The sequence below is a fragment of the Physeter macrocephalus genome, chromosome 19 (assembly GCF_002837175.3).
Source record: "Physeter macrocephalus isolate SW-GA chromosome 19, ASM283717v5, whole genome shotgun sequence".
In the NCBI taxonomy this organism is placed as follows: domain Eukaryota; kingdom Metazoa; phylum Chordata; class Mammalia; order Artiodactyla; family Physeteridae; genus Physeter; species Physeter macrocephalus.
In genome coordinates, this window is record NC_041232.1 from 61373341 (window position 1) to 61393807 (window position 20467).

Genomic DNA, 20467 nt, shown 5'->3' on the forward strand with positions numbered 1-20467 from the left:
CCCCTGCATCGGCAGGCGGACTCTCAACCACTGAGCCACCAGGGAAGCCCCAAAATAGCTTTAATGCAACCACATTTTCTTGAACATCACAGTCATGAGTAAATGCACTCTTTCTAAAAAATTTCCCAGTGGCAGCTCGTCTGTGACTTAGTGTTTAAATCTTCCCTTTTCTGAACAGCCTGTATGAAGCCAGGCATAGGAACTCACAGAGCTACCTATGGAGCCACCTCTCTGCTATTTAACTGATAAGAGCCCGATGACAACTCTCGGACCAGACTCCTGGCTGTCATCCTCAAACGCGTGCTAATAGTTTTAAGCTCAGCAGGTGCCAGCTGGGGGCAGGTGCGGGGGAGACCTTTTCATTTTATCTGGAAAGGCTCATCAAGCTCCTGTGCAACGGTACACAAGCCCACACAGCTCCCATGACCATTCTTTCCTTACCTTGAAAGGACTTTATTAATCACACTCCACACAGGAAAACTGCACAGTGTTAATACTCATATACTGTGAGAGCTAGAAGGGACCGGTCCAGCCCCATCATCGTAAATGGCCCAAAGAGGTGAAGGGCCTTGCCCAGAGTCTCACAGTCAGTGTAGAGCTGAGACGAAGACCCAGGACACCTAACTGGTCCACCGTTGCCATGATACCGCATTAGCTGAGTCTCCCCCATTAGGTTCTTTCCCTTTCCTTAAATTTATTAGAGGGACCACACCCGGTTTACCTAACTTTGGTACAGGAAATTATTACTAAAACAGTAAGTGAAAAGACAAAAGTTTTTTGTGTGTTTTTTTAAAAAATGTAAACATTAACACAAAGTATCAGATCACTTAGCTAGCCAGTTGCTAAAATGATCAACTTCATCTTATAGCTGGTGCAAAAAGAAAACGTATTTTTACAGAGCCCCACTATCAATGCTCTTTTGGTCAACTTTGGTGATCTGTATATCCAGAAAATCATACAAATGCTAATGGTCAATTATGTATGGTATCTCTGTGTAACTGTTAAAATACCTCTGAACTCTGATCTGATCTTCCTAGCTTTGCACAGCATGGGCCCTTTCACATTGTCTTTTTTCCCTGCAATTCTAAGCCCATTTTATTTCTGCTTTGTGACAGAAAGAGAACTAAAGTGCCCAGTGGGCTTTGCCACTTCTTCAAAGACTGTTCTTTAAGCAGTTGTGTATTCTACCATTCTGTTTTAGAGAAACAATATTATACTGAAGATACATACCGGTTTTGACTAAGATGCCCAGCATGCCGACATTCTGAGCCCCACCAACATCATCCCTGCAATCCTAGAAAAGCATAACGAAGCATTTAGTCCGGTGTCATCAGTGAGCTTGCCAACAAAACTGACCAATTGACTTGATTTATTAGGATAGGACGGCCAACTGTAATCCCATGTTTTTTTCCTTAAAATGAAAGAGAAGGAGGTGTAAAAAAGGATAAACCCACGTCTGAGGGAGCATACCACTGGAAAAGGGAAGCGTAATAGAGGTAGAGGTAAAAAACAGACTAGTAATCCTAGTAACCAAACATAAAAAGCACAGTTACAGTTCTTCATGTTTTGCCACATGTACATCTATTTCCTTTTAAAACAGATCATGGAAAAAAAGTATTCTATCATTTGGCAGCTTTTAAGGTAAATAATCCAACTGCAGGACAGTGAATGAACTAGGTTCAGAAGACAGCTCTTGTGCTGTCTATGTAACATTTTATCCTTACTTTCCATCCAATCGTCCCTAACAGGGGGAATCAAATCAGATCAGTGTACTTAAACAGATTCTGAGACTGTCTGATATTCACTTCACACTTAGGAATAACAGATCAGTTTCAAAGGGAAGCTTTTGTTTTCCAATTCTTACTCAAGATAGGGGTGGATATACTTGGTTAATTGTGATGACAAATGCAAGGTAATAAAAATCCAGGAACTGGAAGAAACATCATCAATAAAATCCATCCTACCATCTCATGTGTATAAGCAGGATTCATTCAGATCACACCCAAAGAAAAGTTTTTTCCTTAAAAATCATTCATATTATTCAACAACAGCCCTTGGAAATGAGTCTTAAAATGTCAAAATCTTCATTCAAGGTCTAACTTAAAACCTTTTCTGTGCATCTAAACTTGCCTTGTTGAAGCAGGGGAGATGGGGGAGAGGGACGGAAGGAAGGGAGGTGGGAAAAAGTGAACAAGGAAAGGGAGGGCCCACTGGGTAGGGCCCCCCCGTTGTCCAGGTTCAGCCCTGCCACTCCTAGGCCTGAGGCAATCGATATCTTTAGCTATTTGTGGCACAATGACTGGGAAGTTCTTCCATAAAGCATATACTAGCAAAAAAAATCAATAATGGGAGAATTCTTTGGGTATAGGTGTTCTCTGCATTAAGGAATAGTCAAAAATGTCTAAATCTATGTAGAAGTTTTCTTCAAAAAGACATATAAAGCATTTAATTGCCTTGCAGTTGATGGTCTTTTTAATTGTATATATCTCATCACACTGTGAAGAATGTCAGAAATAATCAATATTTCAGTTCTTTAGAATACCAGTAAACAACGACTGGAAAGCCTGTTTTATGGGTAGCCTCTTATTACCATCTGATATCATCAATAAGAAAGAGCCTGCTTGTGTTTCAAAGCAGTGCTTTGAAGTTGGCTCCTCCCAGCATGACAGGTAAGCCCAGGGCATTTCCTGGGCTCTTCTACTTACATCTCCAATCATGAGGGCCTCCTCAGGTTCACAGCCAGTGCTCCGCAATGCCTCCAAAAAGAACATTTTCTCTGGTTTCCCCACGACTGTGGCTTTGGTATCTGTGGCATACTCTAAAGCAGTGACAAATGGTCCGGGCCCCAGGGCTAAGCCATCTTGCCTCTTGTAATACCTGGCTCTGTGGATTGCTATCAGAGGTGCCCCATCCAGGAGCAACCTAGAGAGACGGAGAAAATGGAAATTGGCTAAAAGCAAGGTTTTCACGACTGGAAAAGAATGCCAGAGTTACAAAGTGGTTTTATTCACACTCACAGAAACAAATAGTTTCTTATTAACTTTTAATGACTTGCTGTCTTCTAATGAATTCGCTAGGAACTGCTGAGAATTACACTCAGATACACTAAAGAAAGGTGACAGATTATTAAATTTGGGATTGCTTCAACCTTTTACCTTTAGTGGTTTCAGACATTTTACCCAAATCACCACGGAAAGAGAATTAAGGGAAGTAAAGCTAAGTAAGACACTTGAGGGAAGAAGCTTAACTTAATGAGACAAGTTGTTTCAACCTCCCTAATGGTAAGCAGGAGGCTCCTGAGCCTTTTACAATAGGACTCAACTGATGCTGCAGTGACATGTTCAGCTAACTCCTGAAATACCTAGCTTCCTCTTTCCTCTGCTCCAAAATATGATTCTTTCGAATTCAGAAATTTCATAGACCATTTTACAAACACTTTCTGCTTGTATCTTTCCCTCTTCATTTTACCTTTTGACTGCTTCGGACGTTACTTTGCAAATCAGGCTGTCTTCCCTGAAGGACACAGCAGTAAGGCTTAAGTGTGAGCCTATACTGTCAAGTCCCTTCCTTCTTCCTGATGTAGGACAAATACTCTCATACCAACCGAAAGGGCATAAAGAGTTTTCTCGTTAGAGAACTAAACTCTACATATAGTCAAGGATCCTCATTACTGACTCAGGCAAAACATAACAAATCTAAAAAAACCCCCACCAACCCCCATCCAAAAAAATCTGCCAACCATCCCAACAGTGCAGCCTATAAGTCACACAGCAGAGAGTCACACACATATTATCATCTAATCGAATGCAGGACATGATATTCTTCTTAAACTGCTTTTAACCAAAGTAATAAATGATCTCACTTAGCTTAATTTAAGTCATCTACTTAGTTAAATATTTAGTATGTCCATCGAGGAAGAATTCATCACCTCTTACCCTTCACAATTATGAGTAATTAAGCGCTCAACTATGAAACTGCTAAATTATTCTTGTCAGTGGGCATGGAAATGCCTTCCTGTGGGAGATGCAGGATTCAGACATTTATGATTAAATATTGTATTAAGTAAAAACCAATACTGGACTATTACAGGGCCTTACTGTTACTTACTACGAATTGCTCACAGCACAGGACGGATCCTTCAAATTTATTCACTAATAGTAATACAAATTTACTTCTTAAAGCAGATCTTAAAATCCAACTGTTAGGGAACCTGATAAGGCCACTATGTTGGCCTTAAAGAACCACAGCTGATAGCAATGAGATAATAACGGGTGATTTATCTATCTCCCCTCTTGTCACCCTGCCCCCAATCCCATTTATTTGCTACTCTACCACGGAACTGGAATTCTTTATGCAACAGACCTCAAAATTGCTTTCCACTTACAGAGCTAAACTAAAAACTCATTTGGTTTAGCTCTGTTAATATTTTATTATATATTAACTGGGGATGAGACTTATCAGCTTGATTGATGTGTGTACTTAATTCCCCTGCCTTCTCTGGAAGGGCTGAAACTGTGGGTTCCTCTACATTTCTCTAAATGGGAACTGGTTCTTCAGGAGCTTGGAAAAGACAGGCATCTCTCAGGGAAGTGGTTCTTGCTTCGGTCATTCTTCTACATACAGCATAAGCTTTACCGACTCTTTGAAGAGCCAAGGCATGTTCAGGATAGATTGAAAGGTAAATATTTTCAAGGACACAGATTAAAAGATTTTTGTATAGTTAATCATTTTCAAAATGTAAGAAAATAGACACCCCAATACTTGGGACTGTTTTCACACTTCCTAGACAGGGCAAAAAAAAGTTGGTTGTTTTGTTACCAGAAGTAATGTATCGGGAAGAAATCTGAGAATCTACTGTCTCTATTTAACTATAAGCCCATTGAGGTGCAAGAAACAAGAAAAAAAGGCATAAAGAAGGCCTGATGCAAAAATCCATGGCTATAGATTCCATGTAGGCAAAGGAAAAAACCTATAAAAAGTCCTAGCCGGGGAGCTGGACCACATTATAAAAATGTTAGGCAGAGCAGTGAGAGAAAAGCTAAGCGGATGACTTAAATTCAGAGCCACAGTGCGTTACCGAAAGGGACCATAAAGAACACCAAGTCCAACATGCCCCATTTTACAGATGAGAAGATCACCTTGCGATGCTGGCCAAGACCAAGGAGAGCGGGAACCCAGAACTCCAGAAAACCAATCCAGCACTCTTCCAAATAAACTCACTTTTTTAGAAAAAATGATCAACTTTTCACCATTTCTGCTGAAGATGGAGAATGTGGAAATGAAATTACACGGCAGCTTAAGTAAGAAACCTAACATGCCTGACATCGAACGACTGAGTCCTTTTCTTCCCACCCCCCAAAACGACCCTCCCCCAATCTTTCCCAACTCAGTAAATTGGCCCCATTGCTCAAGTCAGAAACTAGCAGTCATCCTGGATTTCTCACTTTCCCTCACCCTTCCACATCCCTATTATTAGCAAATCCAGTCCAAGTCCAAATCAAGTCCAAAACAAAAACAAAAATTTTTCAAAATGGTCTTACTCCCTCTGGCGAACCTCTGCAATAGTCTTAACTCACCTTTCTGCTGTCTACTCTTCCCGTTATTCCAACCCATCGTACATGCAATAGGGGGAGTTTTAAAAGTACAGACGGGATCGTGTCCCTCCCCTGCTTAAAACCTTTAGATAACCTATCATTGCAAAGAGTATAAAACCCAAAGTCCTTACCGAAGACTGTACGGCCTGGCCTTACCTGGCCACTGTCTGCATCTCCAATCTCAAGTCACCTTCCCCATCACTGAATATGTACCAAAAATGTACACAGTCTTTCCTGCTTCAGCCCCCACACCTGGCGTTCCCTCCTCCTGAAACAGAGCCCCAAATTTTGCACACAGCTATCTTCTGCTCACTTGTCAGGTCTCAGCTTGAATGTCAGCATATCAAAGAAGCCATTCCCGATCTCCCTGCAAAGTGGACTTCCTCCTCACATTTCATCTCTATCTCATCCCCTTTTTCCTTTATATCACTTCCTATAGTTTATAATCCTTACTCAACTGTGTTTGGTTTGTCTTCCTCACTAGCTTACAATCTCCACTATGCCCATTAGTTTTACTCATCACTGTATTTCTTACTTCCAAAAAAACAAATCCCAAACAAAAACAAACCCTGGTACCTTTCACTAAATATTTATCAAATAAGTTAATTAATGGATGAAGCACTGTATGCCTTAGTGTCCTGATCTATAAAATGGGGAATAACGCTTACCTTCTTGGGGAATAGAGATGATATATGCAAACTTTTACATACTATCTATCTGACAGTAATGACAATTATTTTTATTCATAAATATAGTAAGTGTAGTGTCTGTGCTACTTAAAACAGGTAACAGCAAATCACTTCACGTTTGTGGGCCCCGGTTTCTTATCAAATGAAGGAACTGAATCAGATCAGGTCTTTTCACTCTCAACACTTCTGACATTTTTTTACTGAAAAATGCTTTATGTGGGGGGATCTGTCCTATACCTGTGGGATGTTTAGCCACATCCATGGCCTCTACCCACTAGATGCCAGTAGCACTCTTCTTTCCCCAGTTGTGACATCCAAAAATGTCTCCAGACATTGCTGAATGTCCCCTGGGGAGGAAAAAATGTCCCCAGTTGAGAACAAATGAACGAGGTGATGCCAAAATCCTGACATTCAATACATTTAAAACTAATACCAATCAACCTGACAAACACAACTACCAAAAGTTCAAATTAAAATAATAGCAAATCATGAAATATATCAAGAGAAAATCCCATCAACACTTAATTAATTGAAACCCCCAGAATATCTCCAATATCATACTGACACAGCAATTTTCTCATTAATAGTAGGCTACCTACTATCACCACTTCTATCTGGTATTGCAGTTCCCAGAGAGTGTAATAAAGCAAGAAAAAGAAATGAAAATACAAAGATTGGTAGGTGTGAAGTAAAATTGTCATTATTTGTGGTTGACAACTGTCCATGTAGAAAATCCAATTCAAAAGATTCTATAAATAAATTATTAGAATTAGCAAGTGAATGTAAGAAGGTCATGAATACAAGGTTAACATACAAAATCTCAATTATAATTCTATGTATTAGCAACAAGCAATTAAAAGTGAAATTTAACAAAATACCACTGATAATCACATCAAACAACATGAAATACAAGGATTAATTCAACAAAATTTCTAAGACCTATACTCTAAAAACTGCAAAACACTGCTGAAGAATGTAAGACTAAAACTAAATAAACGGAGATATATTCCATCTTCATAGACTGGAAGACACATTACTGTACACAAATCCACAGTTTTAATAAAGTAGCAATCAAACTCCTAGTGAGCTTTTTTTTGGTGGAAATTGACAAGTTGATTCCAAAATTTATATGGAAACGATGTAGAATCTTAAAAAGGATTAAGATGAAGAATGTATACTACCAGATATTAAGATTTATTATAGAGCTACAGTATTCAAGACAATGTGGAAGTGCACAAGTATAGATAAAAAATCTAGAAACAGAGCCACATATATATAGTCACTTGATTTATGTCAAAGCACTAAAACATCACTGCAATTCTGTGAGGCTTTTGAAAGAATGGATCTACGCAATAAATGTTGCAGAAGCAACTGGACATCTGTAAAGAAAAAATGAAATCTACTTCACACAATTCACAGAAGTTAATTCAAAATAGACCTTAGACCTAATTGCTAAAGGTAGAACAATAAAGCTTGCAGAAGAAAACAGGAGAATATCTTCATGACCCTGAGGTGGGCAAAACTTTCTTAGGCATAACAGAAGAAAATATTGACAAATTGGACTCCATCAAAATTAAAAACTTCATGTTCTCATACTGTTAGAAGAATGAACTGGCAAACCACAGACAGGGATAGGACATCTGCAGTACATATATCCAACCAAAGACTTGTGTGTACATAACACATACACAACCCCAACAAATCACTAAGAAAACTATAACCCAATCAGAAGTGATAGAAGACTTGAATGTGTAGATCACAAAAGAAGTTAACCAATGGCCAATAAGTATATGAAAAGGCTTCAACAATATTACCAGGGAAATACAAATTGAAACTCAGTAAGATACCACTATACACACCAGAAAGAATAGCTGCAATGATATAGACTAACGAGAGACTGGTGAGAATGTGGAGCAACTGGAACTCCTGTTCATAGCTGGTGGGTCATAACATATGACTCCACATAATCACTATGGAAAACTGTTTGGCAATATTTACTAAAGCTAAGCAAGTACTTATCCTATTATCCAGTAATTTCACTTCCAGATACAGACCCAAGAGAAATGAGTGGATATGTCTCCAAAAAACATGTAGAAGAATGTTCATAGCAGCTTTATTCTTAACAGCCAAAATTGGAAAAATCCAAATGTCCATTAACAATTGAATAAACTGTGGAATATACATACAATAGACTACTACACAACAACAAAAATAAAGAACAAACAAAACAAAAACAAAGTACTGCTACATGCAACAATTTGGATAAATCTCAAAAACAGACCAAAACCAAAATGCTACCACTGTGTGAGATTTCATTCATATGAAGATCAAAAACTGGCAATATTGATAGAAGTCAGAGTAGTGGTTACCTTGAGGAAGGGGTGGTATTGACTGGGATAGAGAGCCTTCTAGGGCACTGGAAATGTTCTGTCTTGTGATCAGAGTGGGGGTTACACAGGTATAGCTATGTGTCAATTTTTATTGAGTTGTACACTGACAATCTGTATACCTTATTGTACATGTTATACATCAATTTTAAAAAATCAGTAACAATATATTTATGTGGTTTATTCACCTAAAGCTTTTATTTAGAGTAGCAAGAGTTGCCCTGATCATAAAAGAATCTCCCCAGTTAATTAAATAATGAGTAGTGACGAATATTAAACTCAATTCTGTATTCTGTGATCTTCAAATTGGCATATAAAGTTGTTCTGCATATATTAATGGAACGCTTTAAATTAAATACTCAAGTTCTTAAGTCTTCAACAATTTCTCATCTCCAGAGTGTTTTATTTTTATAGTCTGGACCTTAATTTAAAAGATTGCATAGCAGTCAGCCCTTTCAAAATGGAAACAGCTCACAGAAATATTTCTAATTTAAGCCCTACTGCCACACTGTTCTAGAATTCCTTATGTCCAGGGCTCTTAGAAAAGATTCAGGATATGCTATACAAATGCAGTAACTGAGGCCATTATTGCTTTTTCCCCTCCCCTTCCCTTCTTCCCTTTGTAAGGAATTGAATATATTAGTAATTAAACTTTTTATTATTTCTTAATGAGAAGGGGAAAAGAAAGCAATCCAACATTCAACAGAAACCATTTACGGGGATAAGAATCTCTTCCCCAAACACACGAGACTAAATTCTGCACACCTCTAAGATGGAGGATTCTCATACCTTGTAACAATTATGGAAAAGAAGTCATTAACAAAGCTTCAAAACATTATTCTTAAGCAGCCTTCATCTCCACATTTAAATGTGAAAGTTATATGATGTCACTTATCTTCAACTGTAACAACATTTTAATAAGCTCCTCCAGAAGCTGGAGGGCAGCTGCTCTTAATGTAGAAAAATTTTTTTCTCTGTGAACTATTCTTCAGTTAAGCAATTTCCATGCAGTTTTTTCCCAAAATTCCTTTGATCCAGCAACTGCACTTCTGAGAAAACATGTTACGGAAATATAAATATTGCTTAACAAACATGTTCAGAAGTTTTTTTTAAAAACTAACTCATGAAACCTGGAAATAACTAATAATCAGAAATACATGGCTACACAATTTATTGCACTTTTTAAAGTGGAATATGCTCTGGGAATCAAATATGTTTTCGAAGAATATTTAAGAATATAGAAAAACATGCACAATATATTGTCGGCTTTTAAAAAGGCAATTACCGCATAGTATGTACACACTCTCATTTTTGTCTAAATATATATGTGCATGGAAACAAACTAGCTATATGCTAAAATGTTAACTGTAGTTCTCTTAGGTGGAGAATCACAGGTAATTTTGTTTATTCATGTTTCTTTTTTGAGCATTTGAAAATTTCCACAATGAGGACATTTTTTTTAACATCTTTATTGGAGTGTAATTGCTTTACAATGTTGTGTTAGTTTTTGCTGTATAACAAAGTGAATCAGCTATACGTATACATATACCCCATATCTCCTCCCTCTTGCGCCTCCCTCCCTCCCACCCTCCCTGTCCCACCCCTCTAGGTGGTCACAAAGCACCGAGCTGATCTTGTGCTATGCAGCTGCTTCCCACTAGCTATCTATTTTACATTTGGTCATGTCAATGCTACTCTTTCACTTCATTCCAGCTTACCCTACCCCACGGCCCCGTCCTCAAGTCCATTCTCTACCTTTGCGTCTTTATTCCGGGAGGACGTATTAATTTTGAGGTTAGATATTTTTTAGTCTTGTTAATACCAAGTTCATTTAGATTAAGTGATCTGCTTGCCCAGGTAGGCTTTCTCCTAATAGAATTTAATTAAAATTGGTCCCTTACTAAAATGCTCAAGCTTTTTTTTTCCTAACAGGTCAGAAGATGAAAAAAGACCTTGCTACAAGCTAGTACTACAACTGTGAAAATGAATGAACTGGTGTTATACGTATTCATATTGATGAATCATACATTATTTCTAGGGAAGAAAGCAAACTGATGCGCACATAAAGTATAAAACATGCAAGATAATACTACATATTGTCTAGAAATACCTACGTATGTGTTACAAGTATAAAGAAATGCAAGACAATGATAAACAGAAATTCACAATCCTGATTACTTTTGGGTCTTGGCTGACAAAACTAAGGAGGGATACACAGGGGATATCAAACGTGTTGATAACTTGTATTTCTTAAACCGAATGACAGGCATATGGGTATTCATTATATTATACTTTGTACCTTTTAGTATTAGGTGAAAGGTAAAAAGCCATCCATGGCTCTCAGGATTTGAATGTTTCATAGAATCCAAGCCCAAATCACGTCTATCCCCTATAAGTGGTTCAGAGCCTTCCCCAAAATCAATTCTTTAAAATTCAGTGTTTTCAATTTCATTCAGACATTTAAGACGTTTTTGTGGACAGAGCATACTATGCATTTCAGGGGGGCCTACCCACTCAAAATACAGTGAATAAGAGGAATGTAATGTGGAAGGTTGATGTATCTGCCTGAGGGCAATATGCCCCTAAAGCTGGTATTCAAGGCAGCTATGCAACGGGTTTAAAATCCAATGTTTACTCTCATTAAGAACCTGAATAGTAATTTAACTAATTGGCAGTGCATTTGAGATGTCACAACCCAAACAGCTGTAGTCATTTGTTGGAAGGCATAGTCTCTGTGGAGACATCAATATACAAAGAAGGCAAGACCTAAAATCCTTTTGTTAACTTTCCACCCAGCTGTTAAGTGCATTTGAAATTAGAGTTGACTTATAAGTGCACTGTAATGCTTTCAAATGTAGTGTTTAAAAAAATCAATATGGTTAGGGAAGTGTACTAATTAGACAGCATCCAAACAATTACAAAGTCAGTATTATATTAACATACATTTTTATTACCCTGAGTCTAGTATTTATCTAAGACAGAGACCTCCCAACTTCCTATTAAATAGGTCCTTCCCAAATTACCAGCTAAAATCAATCAATACCTTCTCCTTGAATTCTGTGGTTCAGAAATGAATAAAATGTAGCAGCGGGTAAATTCGGAAGTAAGAAATAATAGCAGGTTCTCTATTTCAAATGAAAACTGGTTTTGGTTATAGTTATAAACCTTAAGGAGCAGGTGAGATAATCCCTTTGTCCCCCTGTCCCCCAAGAAGCTAGAGTAGAAAACTGAAGTAGGTGAAGCAAAGACATTTTAATACTCAAGCAATCTGGCACAATAGTGGATCTTTGGGAAATAATGTCTACTGAGCAATTATAAAAAGTGAATTTGGGCTTCCCTGGTGGCGCAGTGGTTGAGAGTCCGCCTGCCGATGCAGGGGACACGGGTTCGTGCCCCGGTCCGGGAGGATCCCACTATGCCGCGGAGTGGCTGGGCCCGTGAGCCATGGCCGCTGAGCCTGCGCGTCCGGAGCCTGTGCTCCGCAGCGGGAGAGGCCATAGCAGTGAGAGGCCCGCGTACCGCAAAAAAAAAAAAAAAAAAGTGAATTTGTTTTTATTTAAACAAAGGCTTGACTATCACAGTAACTAAGAGAGTCACAAATAAAAGCACATTCAGTAGCCATAGTTTTCATAACCGAGGATCTAAAATTAATGTGCAAATGGAAAAAAGGTGACTGTTCCCAAAGGGCTATTTCTGGCCACATAGATTGTACACAGGGTAGCCATCTTCAAGATCAAATAATGTGCCCAGATGTGTGAACCTTGTAGTGAGTTTTAACATTTTGATTCTAGAACATATACATCAAGAAGTGAATTCTACATCAAGTGTAAGTTAGAATGATTCTTGAATATCTTCGTACTGGTAAGAAAATGATGTTAAATTCCAAAAATTTACCAAGCTATTAAAGAAATTTTTTTTAAAGTTAGTTCAATGTACATCTATGCAATATGCAGGACTACTTAACTTGTCATAAATTTAAAGGCAAATTACACTGTTTAATGTTCAACAAGAAGCAAAAGGCAAGATGAAAAATGAAAAATCTATAAAAAATGAAAAATCCAAGGGGAAAAAAAATCACAATCTCACTCTAGAGTAGACTTGCGAATAAATTCTGATCCAATTTAGTTTAGGAAGTATGAGAACCAGTATGCAGTCTGCCTTTTGAAAGTAGCAGTAAAAAGTTCATACAGGTAAAATGCACACACAAGTGAAGATTTATAGCATTTTACATGTTAGTTGTGGTTCCCCAATTTCTACCAACAGCTGTTGGAACCCCTCCACTTATATAGCCCACAGTTCGAAGAGCCCCACCCTAAACTCATCACCTCCTGAACCCACACAGGGAGTGTTCTCTATCACAGGCACTTAGGTTAGATATCTAGATGTCGACTCACTGTTCTTCTTCACCCCCTTGACCCAACTGTCCATCAAGTCATGTTGACAATACCAGAACCTCGTTTTCTTCATCCCTCCTGCCACAATCACAGATCAGACTACCATTATCACTCGTCGAATACTTTCTTTGAAAGTGTGTTCAAACGTGCCAACTTTTTTCGATAGCCTGGATTCTCGCTGAGGAAGAATCACGTTTACTGTTTTGGGTGAATTAGCCTGGATCTTATTTTCCTTCAGAGATCATAGTCAGTGAAGAATCACAGGAGGGATAATAAAAGATAAAACTCCTAGCTTTAGATTTACAATTTGATTATGAATTTCTGCCCCAGAATATTGATCCTACGAACCAGGAAAACCCCAGTGATCATCATGTTTTAACATACTGATTATTTTTTAAAAACTAAGGATGACAGTAATAAATATTTAATGTTGATCTTGAAGTGATCGTTAAGATATCTGTCCACCTACAATCCAGGTGGCCAGAAAGTAAATTATGTATAGCCTTAGACAACAAAGACTTAAGAAGAGAAGAAGGGAGTATATGATCACATGAAAAATAAACAGCTAAAGACTTACCGGAATGCTTGATTCAGAATTTGATAATGAAAATGGTCTGGTGCCAATCCTATGACCACAGCATTAGGATCACTTGTTCGTATTCCTGGGAATGGAAAGAAAAAATTATTGAAAAATGCAATTAACAGTAATGTCACATTTTATGATAAAGTAGTTTTAGTCAATCAAGTACAATTTTTTGCCATAGCAATAATCTGAAGTTTAAGAGATTATCCTGCCCAGTGTACTTTGGAAGTATCAGCTATAACTTAAAAAAAAAAGGTCTCCTAGTATTTCTGTATATTCCTTTGCATGGTCTTACAGCTACTGAGTAACTAGAAGATATGAGCTGAAACTTGTAACCTGATGTTCTCAAACAAGCAACAATTTCTAACTTCAAAAAGCTTTACTGATTAGGGGCTTCCCTGGTGGCGCAGTGGTTGAGAATCTGCCTGCCAATGCAGGGGACACGGGTTCGAGCCCTGGTCTGGGAAGATCCCACATACCGCGCAGCAACTAGGCCCGTGAGCCACAATTACTGAGCCTGCACGTCTGGAGCCTGTGCTTCGCAACAAGAGAGGCCGCGATAGTGAGAGGCCCGTGCACCGCGATGAAGAGTGGCCCCCACTTGCCACAACTAGAGAAAGCCCTCGCACAGAAACGAAGACCCAACACAGCCATAAATATATAAATAAATAAAATTTTTAAAAAAAGCTTTACTGATTAAAATCAACAGAAGAGCCACAGTTCTCTATGAGCTATCAGATCAATAGCAACTGATGAGGGACTGAAAACCTAACAGGCAAGGGAAATTAGACTCTCTAGGTGACACAGCTGAGGCTAACACCATCATGATAAATATGGAATGCACTGTAGGGTCTATAGTTTTCTACATAATACCTAATCCACTTCTAGTTTCACAAATATTATTCTATAATTAAAGCATGTTTTAAGGCCTTGGTACCTGATGACAAGACTTTAGATACAAGAACCAAACAAGTACTTTCACCATCACAGTTATTAAAACTGATTGAAGTGTCTGTGCATTATCCATATGCTGATTCCTATTTGCCTCTCTTATTGCCTGCCTTTAAGCATTCTCATTATCGATTCTACCAAAATATGAGGGGAAGAAGTAGAAAGAGCAGATACCCAAGATTTCCAATTTCCTCCTTACCAGCAGGCATGAGTATTGAGTAATTGGTTCAAGTTTGTTAAAGGAAGAAAATAAAATCAATGGCTACAGTTAAGAGTTGGAGTTTTATGTGTTCTTTTTATAATCTCCATCTACCACTGGCTAAGATATTCAATATTAGCCAAGATATTTCCATTCCCTTCAAAAACCTATCTACTTTGGGTATTTTCATGTATACAAAGATGTTGCAAGTTTAGTCTTACATCAAATAACAAAGATTTCTTCCAGACCAGACATTGTGCTTATACATGTCAACTCCAGCTCACTACTGCACTAGAAACTTTCTTCAAATAAAGTAAAAAATCTGAATAAAAAATTGTTTTGCAGTACTTCAGCTAACTCAGAAATATAAATACACGATTATAGAATGTATTTGTCATTGTTTTTGGCAGCCCAGTTTCTGAATACCATTTTCATAATTAGGGAATCCACTAGCTCATAAGGCTTAGTGAGGAGCAGAGCTCACCCTCTCCTGAGAGGGTGGAAACACCAGATACTTATTTTCCAGCCTCTGCAGCTACGGGTACTGGCCTGAGACAGAGGTTCTGCCAATCAAAAGCACCCCCCACCCAGGATTTAAACTGGGAGCGAGGAACATAAAGCAGCAGGGAGAACCTCACTGGAAATTCTGAGACAGCAGTGCTAGCTGGAATCTCCAGTGCTACCGGGGTGAACGGGCAAGCTACAGAGGCCAGTGTTCAGCAGGGACACTGGGGGCGCCGGGTCAGTTCTGCGCGAGATGTCGCACGGTGCTCCTCAGCACACAGCCCCTGAGGCTAACCTCCAGCTCCCCTGGGCAGTTAGTTCTGTGGGCTACAGTCTTCTTTCTTTTTGACGTGGACATTTAAAAAATATTAAAAAATAGAAAGACCAGCTCATAATGAGCCCTGATGTACCCATCACCCAGCTTCAGCAGTCATCAACGTTTTGCCAATCTTATTTACCATTCTCTACATTTTTTAAAGTCTTTTAAGTATATTCCAGTATCATCTCACCCTTTTCATATTTCAGTACGTATCGTTAACTGATAAAGACCTAAAAAAAATCCCCACCTTAACATTCTTACACCAACAGAGTTAATAATAATTCTTTCATATCACTCAATACCTAGTCCACATTTGAATCTCCCCAAATGTTTCAAAATGTCTTTTTACATCTGATATGTAATTGGCACCCAACAAGGTCCATATATTGTGTCTGATTGTTATCCTTTACATCTCATTCTACAGCAACATTCCTCTCCACTTACTGGAGGAACTAGATCATTAATCTTGGAAAAGGTCCCACATTCTGGATTTGGCTGATTGCTTGTGACATTAATTTATTCCTTTACTCTTATTATTTCCTATAAACCAGCAATTGAATCTAGAGGCTTCATAAGTTCACATTCAATTACTAGGCAAGAGTACTTATAGGCAATGCTATGAATTTCCAATTATATCACATCACGAAGCACAAGAGTTCTGCTTGTTCTACTTCCAGTGATGTTAAGACTGATCAATAGGTTCAAGTGGTGTCAGCCTGATTCCATTTTCAAGTTCCCCATCAACTCTTCACCTAATGTGTTTAAAATCTATTGATATTGTTGCCTATTTCACTAGGGTTTTTTAACATCTTTATTGGCATATAATTGCTTTACAATGGTGTGTGAGTTTCTGCTTTATAACAAAGTGAATCAGTTATACATATACACATGTTCTCATATCTCTTCCCTCTTGCGTCTCCCTCCCTCCCACCCTATCCCACCCCTCTAGGTGGTCACAAACCACCGAGCTGATCTCCCTGTGCTATGCGGCTACTTCCCACTAGCTATCTATTTTACGTTTGGTAGTGTATATATGTCCATGCCACTCTCTCACTTTGTCACTAGGGTTTGCCAAATGGTGATTTTCTAATTCTGCCATTCCTTTTGCATTTACTAGCTATAATTCTTCTATAAAGAATTTACCCTCATCAAATGTTTAGTTACTATAAAATATAGTTAAAATAGGAAAGGCAGGATAAATGCTTGTTTCATTTATCCATTTTCAGAATGAGTTACTGCCCTAACAACTTCCCACAGTGACCAGTGAGTTTTGTGGGGATGAATATCATTTTGAACTTTTTATACGTACAATGCGTTGCAATCTACTGCAATCAGTATTCTTTTTGATGCTCAAACTATCCCTTCAAATTGGCTTCAGTGTCCTTTAGGTATGAACTTATTAGTTTTCAATAGTTTCCTTGCTAACAATTAGTTATCCCAGATTCATCTTATACAACGCCTGCCCAGATCTGGAATCACCCATTTCTCCAAGGAACTAAAGTGGGAAACCATAGTAGACACCAGTCTGACCACTGGGCTTCACTGCTTCTATGCCTTTTTAGTAGAAGATCTAGATAATATGTACTTTTTGAGAGAACAAGGGAGTTGATAATATTTTTACTTCAAAATTAATACATACCTCATTTGATTTTTATATTTCTATCTCTTTTCACTTACACTTAAAATCTGGAGTACTAACAATACTAGTGTAACTACTACTTTACCCTATAGTACATCTATAATTACAAAATAACATCAACACTACTAATAACACTAATACTACTGAATGCAGTTTTAGATTTCTTTGCAGTTCTTTTACCCTTAGAATTGATCCCCCCATGAATGAACTGTCAAAATACTGAATTTTAAAGTCATCTGAAGTAATTCTTTTCTCTGAGTGGTTATGTCACCAACTTTATATAGAGTTCATTTGTTTCAATCTGTTTTTGGTTTTCAGGGATTGGTTTGTTTTTAACTTTTTAATTGTCTTTTAAGTATGTAAAATATTTACAAGGTTCCAAAGTCAAAACTAGATAATAACGTACTTTTAGAGAAATCACCTCTCCTCTTCTCACCCTCCCCCTTTAGATAACCATTTTTACTAGTTTTTCATTTATCTTCCTTCAGCTTCCTTTCACAAATATAAGACAAATACATTTATATCCATTTTCCTCTCATTTTCTTACACAGAAAAAAGCGTGTAAGGTTTTCTATACCATAGTTTTTTCACTTAATATATCCTATGAAGATCACTCTTATCAGGATATAGAATTCGCCATTACTTATCTTTCAGCTACAAAGCATTCCATTTTGTGGACATTTCATAGTTTTAATCAGTCTCTTCCAATGAACATTTGGATTGTTTCCAATCTTTTGTTATTACAAATAAGGTCATAATGAACAACCTACCTTATTCATATGTCCTTGCACATTTTTGTCACTGCATCTTGGAGACAGATTCCTACAAGAGGCAGTACTGCTTCACAGGCAATTTTGAGAGCTACTGCCAAATTCCTCTCTGCAGGAGTTGTGCCATTTTATATCCTGTCAGCAGTCAGATCTTTCAATAAATTTACTTGGTTTAGTTCACCCAAAGTTGGTTTCTGTTTTTTGCAAATTCTGATTGATATACAGTTATATTTCCTGATAGTATAAGTTTTGAGGTTCTGCCTAACTATATATCCATGGTGAAGTTCTCTAATCATTATTTGTAAAGCTATCACATGGTTTTATAATGATGTATTTATACCCACTTTTTCTATATTGTGTATTTCACTCTGAGTATCATCTACAAAAAGCAGTGTGGCAAAGCTTCACAACACGAGGATATTTTGCCAGTTTGTTAATTCTTCCAAAGAGAAAAGTTTTATTTTCTCTTGATTGAAAATATTTCAGGGTCACTGCAAAAACTTCACACCATACAGAATGACATCTATTTTTAAACAAGCTGACCCTGGTTTATCTCATATAATCAAATTAATACAGTGGCTCCAGGAATGACGATTATAATACTCAAAGAAATCTTAACCTGTGTTTTTTCAAACTGTGGGCCATGATCCATTAGTAGATTGTGAAACTAATCTGGAGGACTCTAAGCAGCATCAAAATCACACAGTTAAGTAAACCAAATGGAAAATAGAGTACATCTCACAAGTAAGAGTACTGTTTAACATATACAAATACACATACATACATCCTGGATTTCTATGTAATGTGTTTCACTTATTTTGGAGTGCAGTCAAAACAGGTTTGAGAAACACCAATTTAGATTCAAACTACTATTGACAGAGGAAATCTGACTAAATACTTCTAAACATCCAGTTTTAAGAATGATTTATAAGCAGATATGAAGAACCAATTTTTAAATCTTTCCAAATTTCTCCTACCTTTAAAATCAGGTAGGGCCCGATCATCAACCAGCAGCATGGGTCGGACTTGTTTCTGCTCTACCAAGTTTCTGGCTGCAGTCAGAGAAGTGAATATTTCATCTTCAGAGATATCAAACTCCAAATTTTTCAATCTTTCCAAGAGGTCTTTCTTGCTCTCTTTGGTTGTATTGGTCACAAACCTAACCTTTACAGAAGTAGCACGTAACCTGGAAAAGTAAAATTCAGGTGTCAATAGGCAACTTTTACATTCCAGCTCCATAAAACCTAATTTGGTAGCACTTGCCAAAGGTCAGAAAATTAAGGGTAAGTCACTGAGTAAGTGTTTTTATGGCCAGTAGGTTTTCTAATCTATTCAAAATTGCTTACAGATTATCCACACCCTGTGGACTGCTTCATCTCCAAAGGCTGTAAAGTCTACCTTTTCAAGGGCCTTCTATACTTTAACTGAATTTTACTACAGGGTTTTATTACAGAAGTAAAAAACAAAAACAAAACAAAATACTCAACACTTAGTAACCACCATACTCACAGAATATGAGAGGTGAAAGTTATCTTAGAGATTATCTACTAGTGTAACCTTCTGAAGATGAGAAAACTCAGGCCTAGAGGATTAATGACTGGGCTCAGCTGAACACAGCTGGGCAGCAGTAGGGCTGTGACAAGAACTCCAGCCTACGTCCTAGACAGGGTCTGACCCCCTATACTAAAAGAACAGAGGACACCTCAAGAGTTCTTCCTTCCTCTTAGACAATTAGACACTGGCTAAGCCCTAATGTGCTACTAAGTTTACAAACAGAAACTACTTGGAGAAAGAAACATTCCATTTTTACAGACTGGAATGTGTTTTCCCTTTGAACTACTTTTGATTCCATAATCTGCTTTTGGAACCTAAACTGGCAATCAGGTATCAGAGAAAGAATTCATGATAGTCCAGCTTTCTTTCAAAACAAAAATTATTTTCTTGGTCCTACAGTGCTTTAACCTAAAAATAATTTACCTACAATTAAAATTTTTATATTAATACCCTGTTGCTTTTTATCTTATACCTGCCCCAAATAGACACAAGGCATAAAGCACTATCCACAATTTAAAATAAGCAAGCAAATAAAACAGAAAAGAAATTTTTAAGAATTCACTCAAAGAGCATTCATAAATTTATATAATAGTTCATTATAATCATGATTATCTCTATAATATCTGTACGATAGCTTTTCTGAAAAACACATTAAATTTGGTAGTTTATCTCTCAAAAGAAATTGAATACTTCAACGTAACTATTACCTTAAAAATGAACAAGTCTAAGTACTGAAATGATCATATCTTTTTTTTTTTTTTTTTTTTTTTTCGGTATGCAGGCCTCTCTCACTGCTGTAGCCTCTCCTGTTGCGGAGCACAGGCTCCGGATGCGCAGGCCCAGCGGCCATGGCTCACGGGCCCAGCCGCTCCGCGGCATGTGGA

At 37.7% G+C, this 20467-nt stretch overlaps 2 protein-coding genes across 7 annotated transcripts in view; one reads left to right on the plus strand and one right to left on the minus strand.

Annotated features, from left to right (window-relative positions):
- KATNAL2 (katanin catalytic subunit A1 like 2) overlaps window positions 1-20467 on the plus strand; it is a 152879-nt gene that overhangs the window by 121448 nt on the left and 10964 nt on the right. Inside the window, exon 17 of one of the 4 annotated variants that reach the window (XR_003677145.2) lies at window positions 10603-13635. The exons of 2 other annotated variants lie outside the window; for them this stretch is intronic. The gene's annotated coding sequence lies outside the window, so the exon portion shown is untranslated. Of the gene's footprint in view, window positions 1-1201; window positions 1290-10602; window positions 13636-20467 lie in introns of those variants that run through there. One more of the 4 variants, XR_003677142.2, reaches the window with a different exon arrangement.
- Window positions 1-20467, minus strand: part of HDHD2 (haloacid dehalogenase like hydrolase domain containing 2) — a 37855-nt gene that overhangs the window by 3828 nt on the left and 13560 nt on the right. For all 3 annotated transcript variants that reach the window (XM_007122698.4, XM_028480068.2, XM_007122700.4), the window contains exons 3-6: window positions 19007-19215; window positions 13642-13726; window positions 2706-2922; window positions 1231-1294 (exon numbers count right to left, since the gene is read on the minus strand). In XM_007122698.4, coding sequence (XP_007122760.1) covers window positions 1231-1294; window positions 2706-2922; window positions 13642-13726; window positions 19007-19215 — 575 coding nt within the window. The remainder of the gene's footprint in view (window positions 1-1230; window positions 1295-2705; window positions 2923-13641; window positions 13727-19006; window positions 19216-20467) is intronic.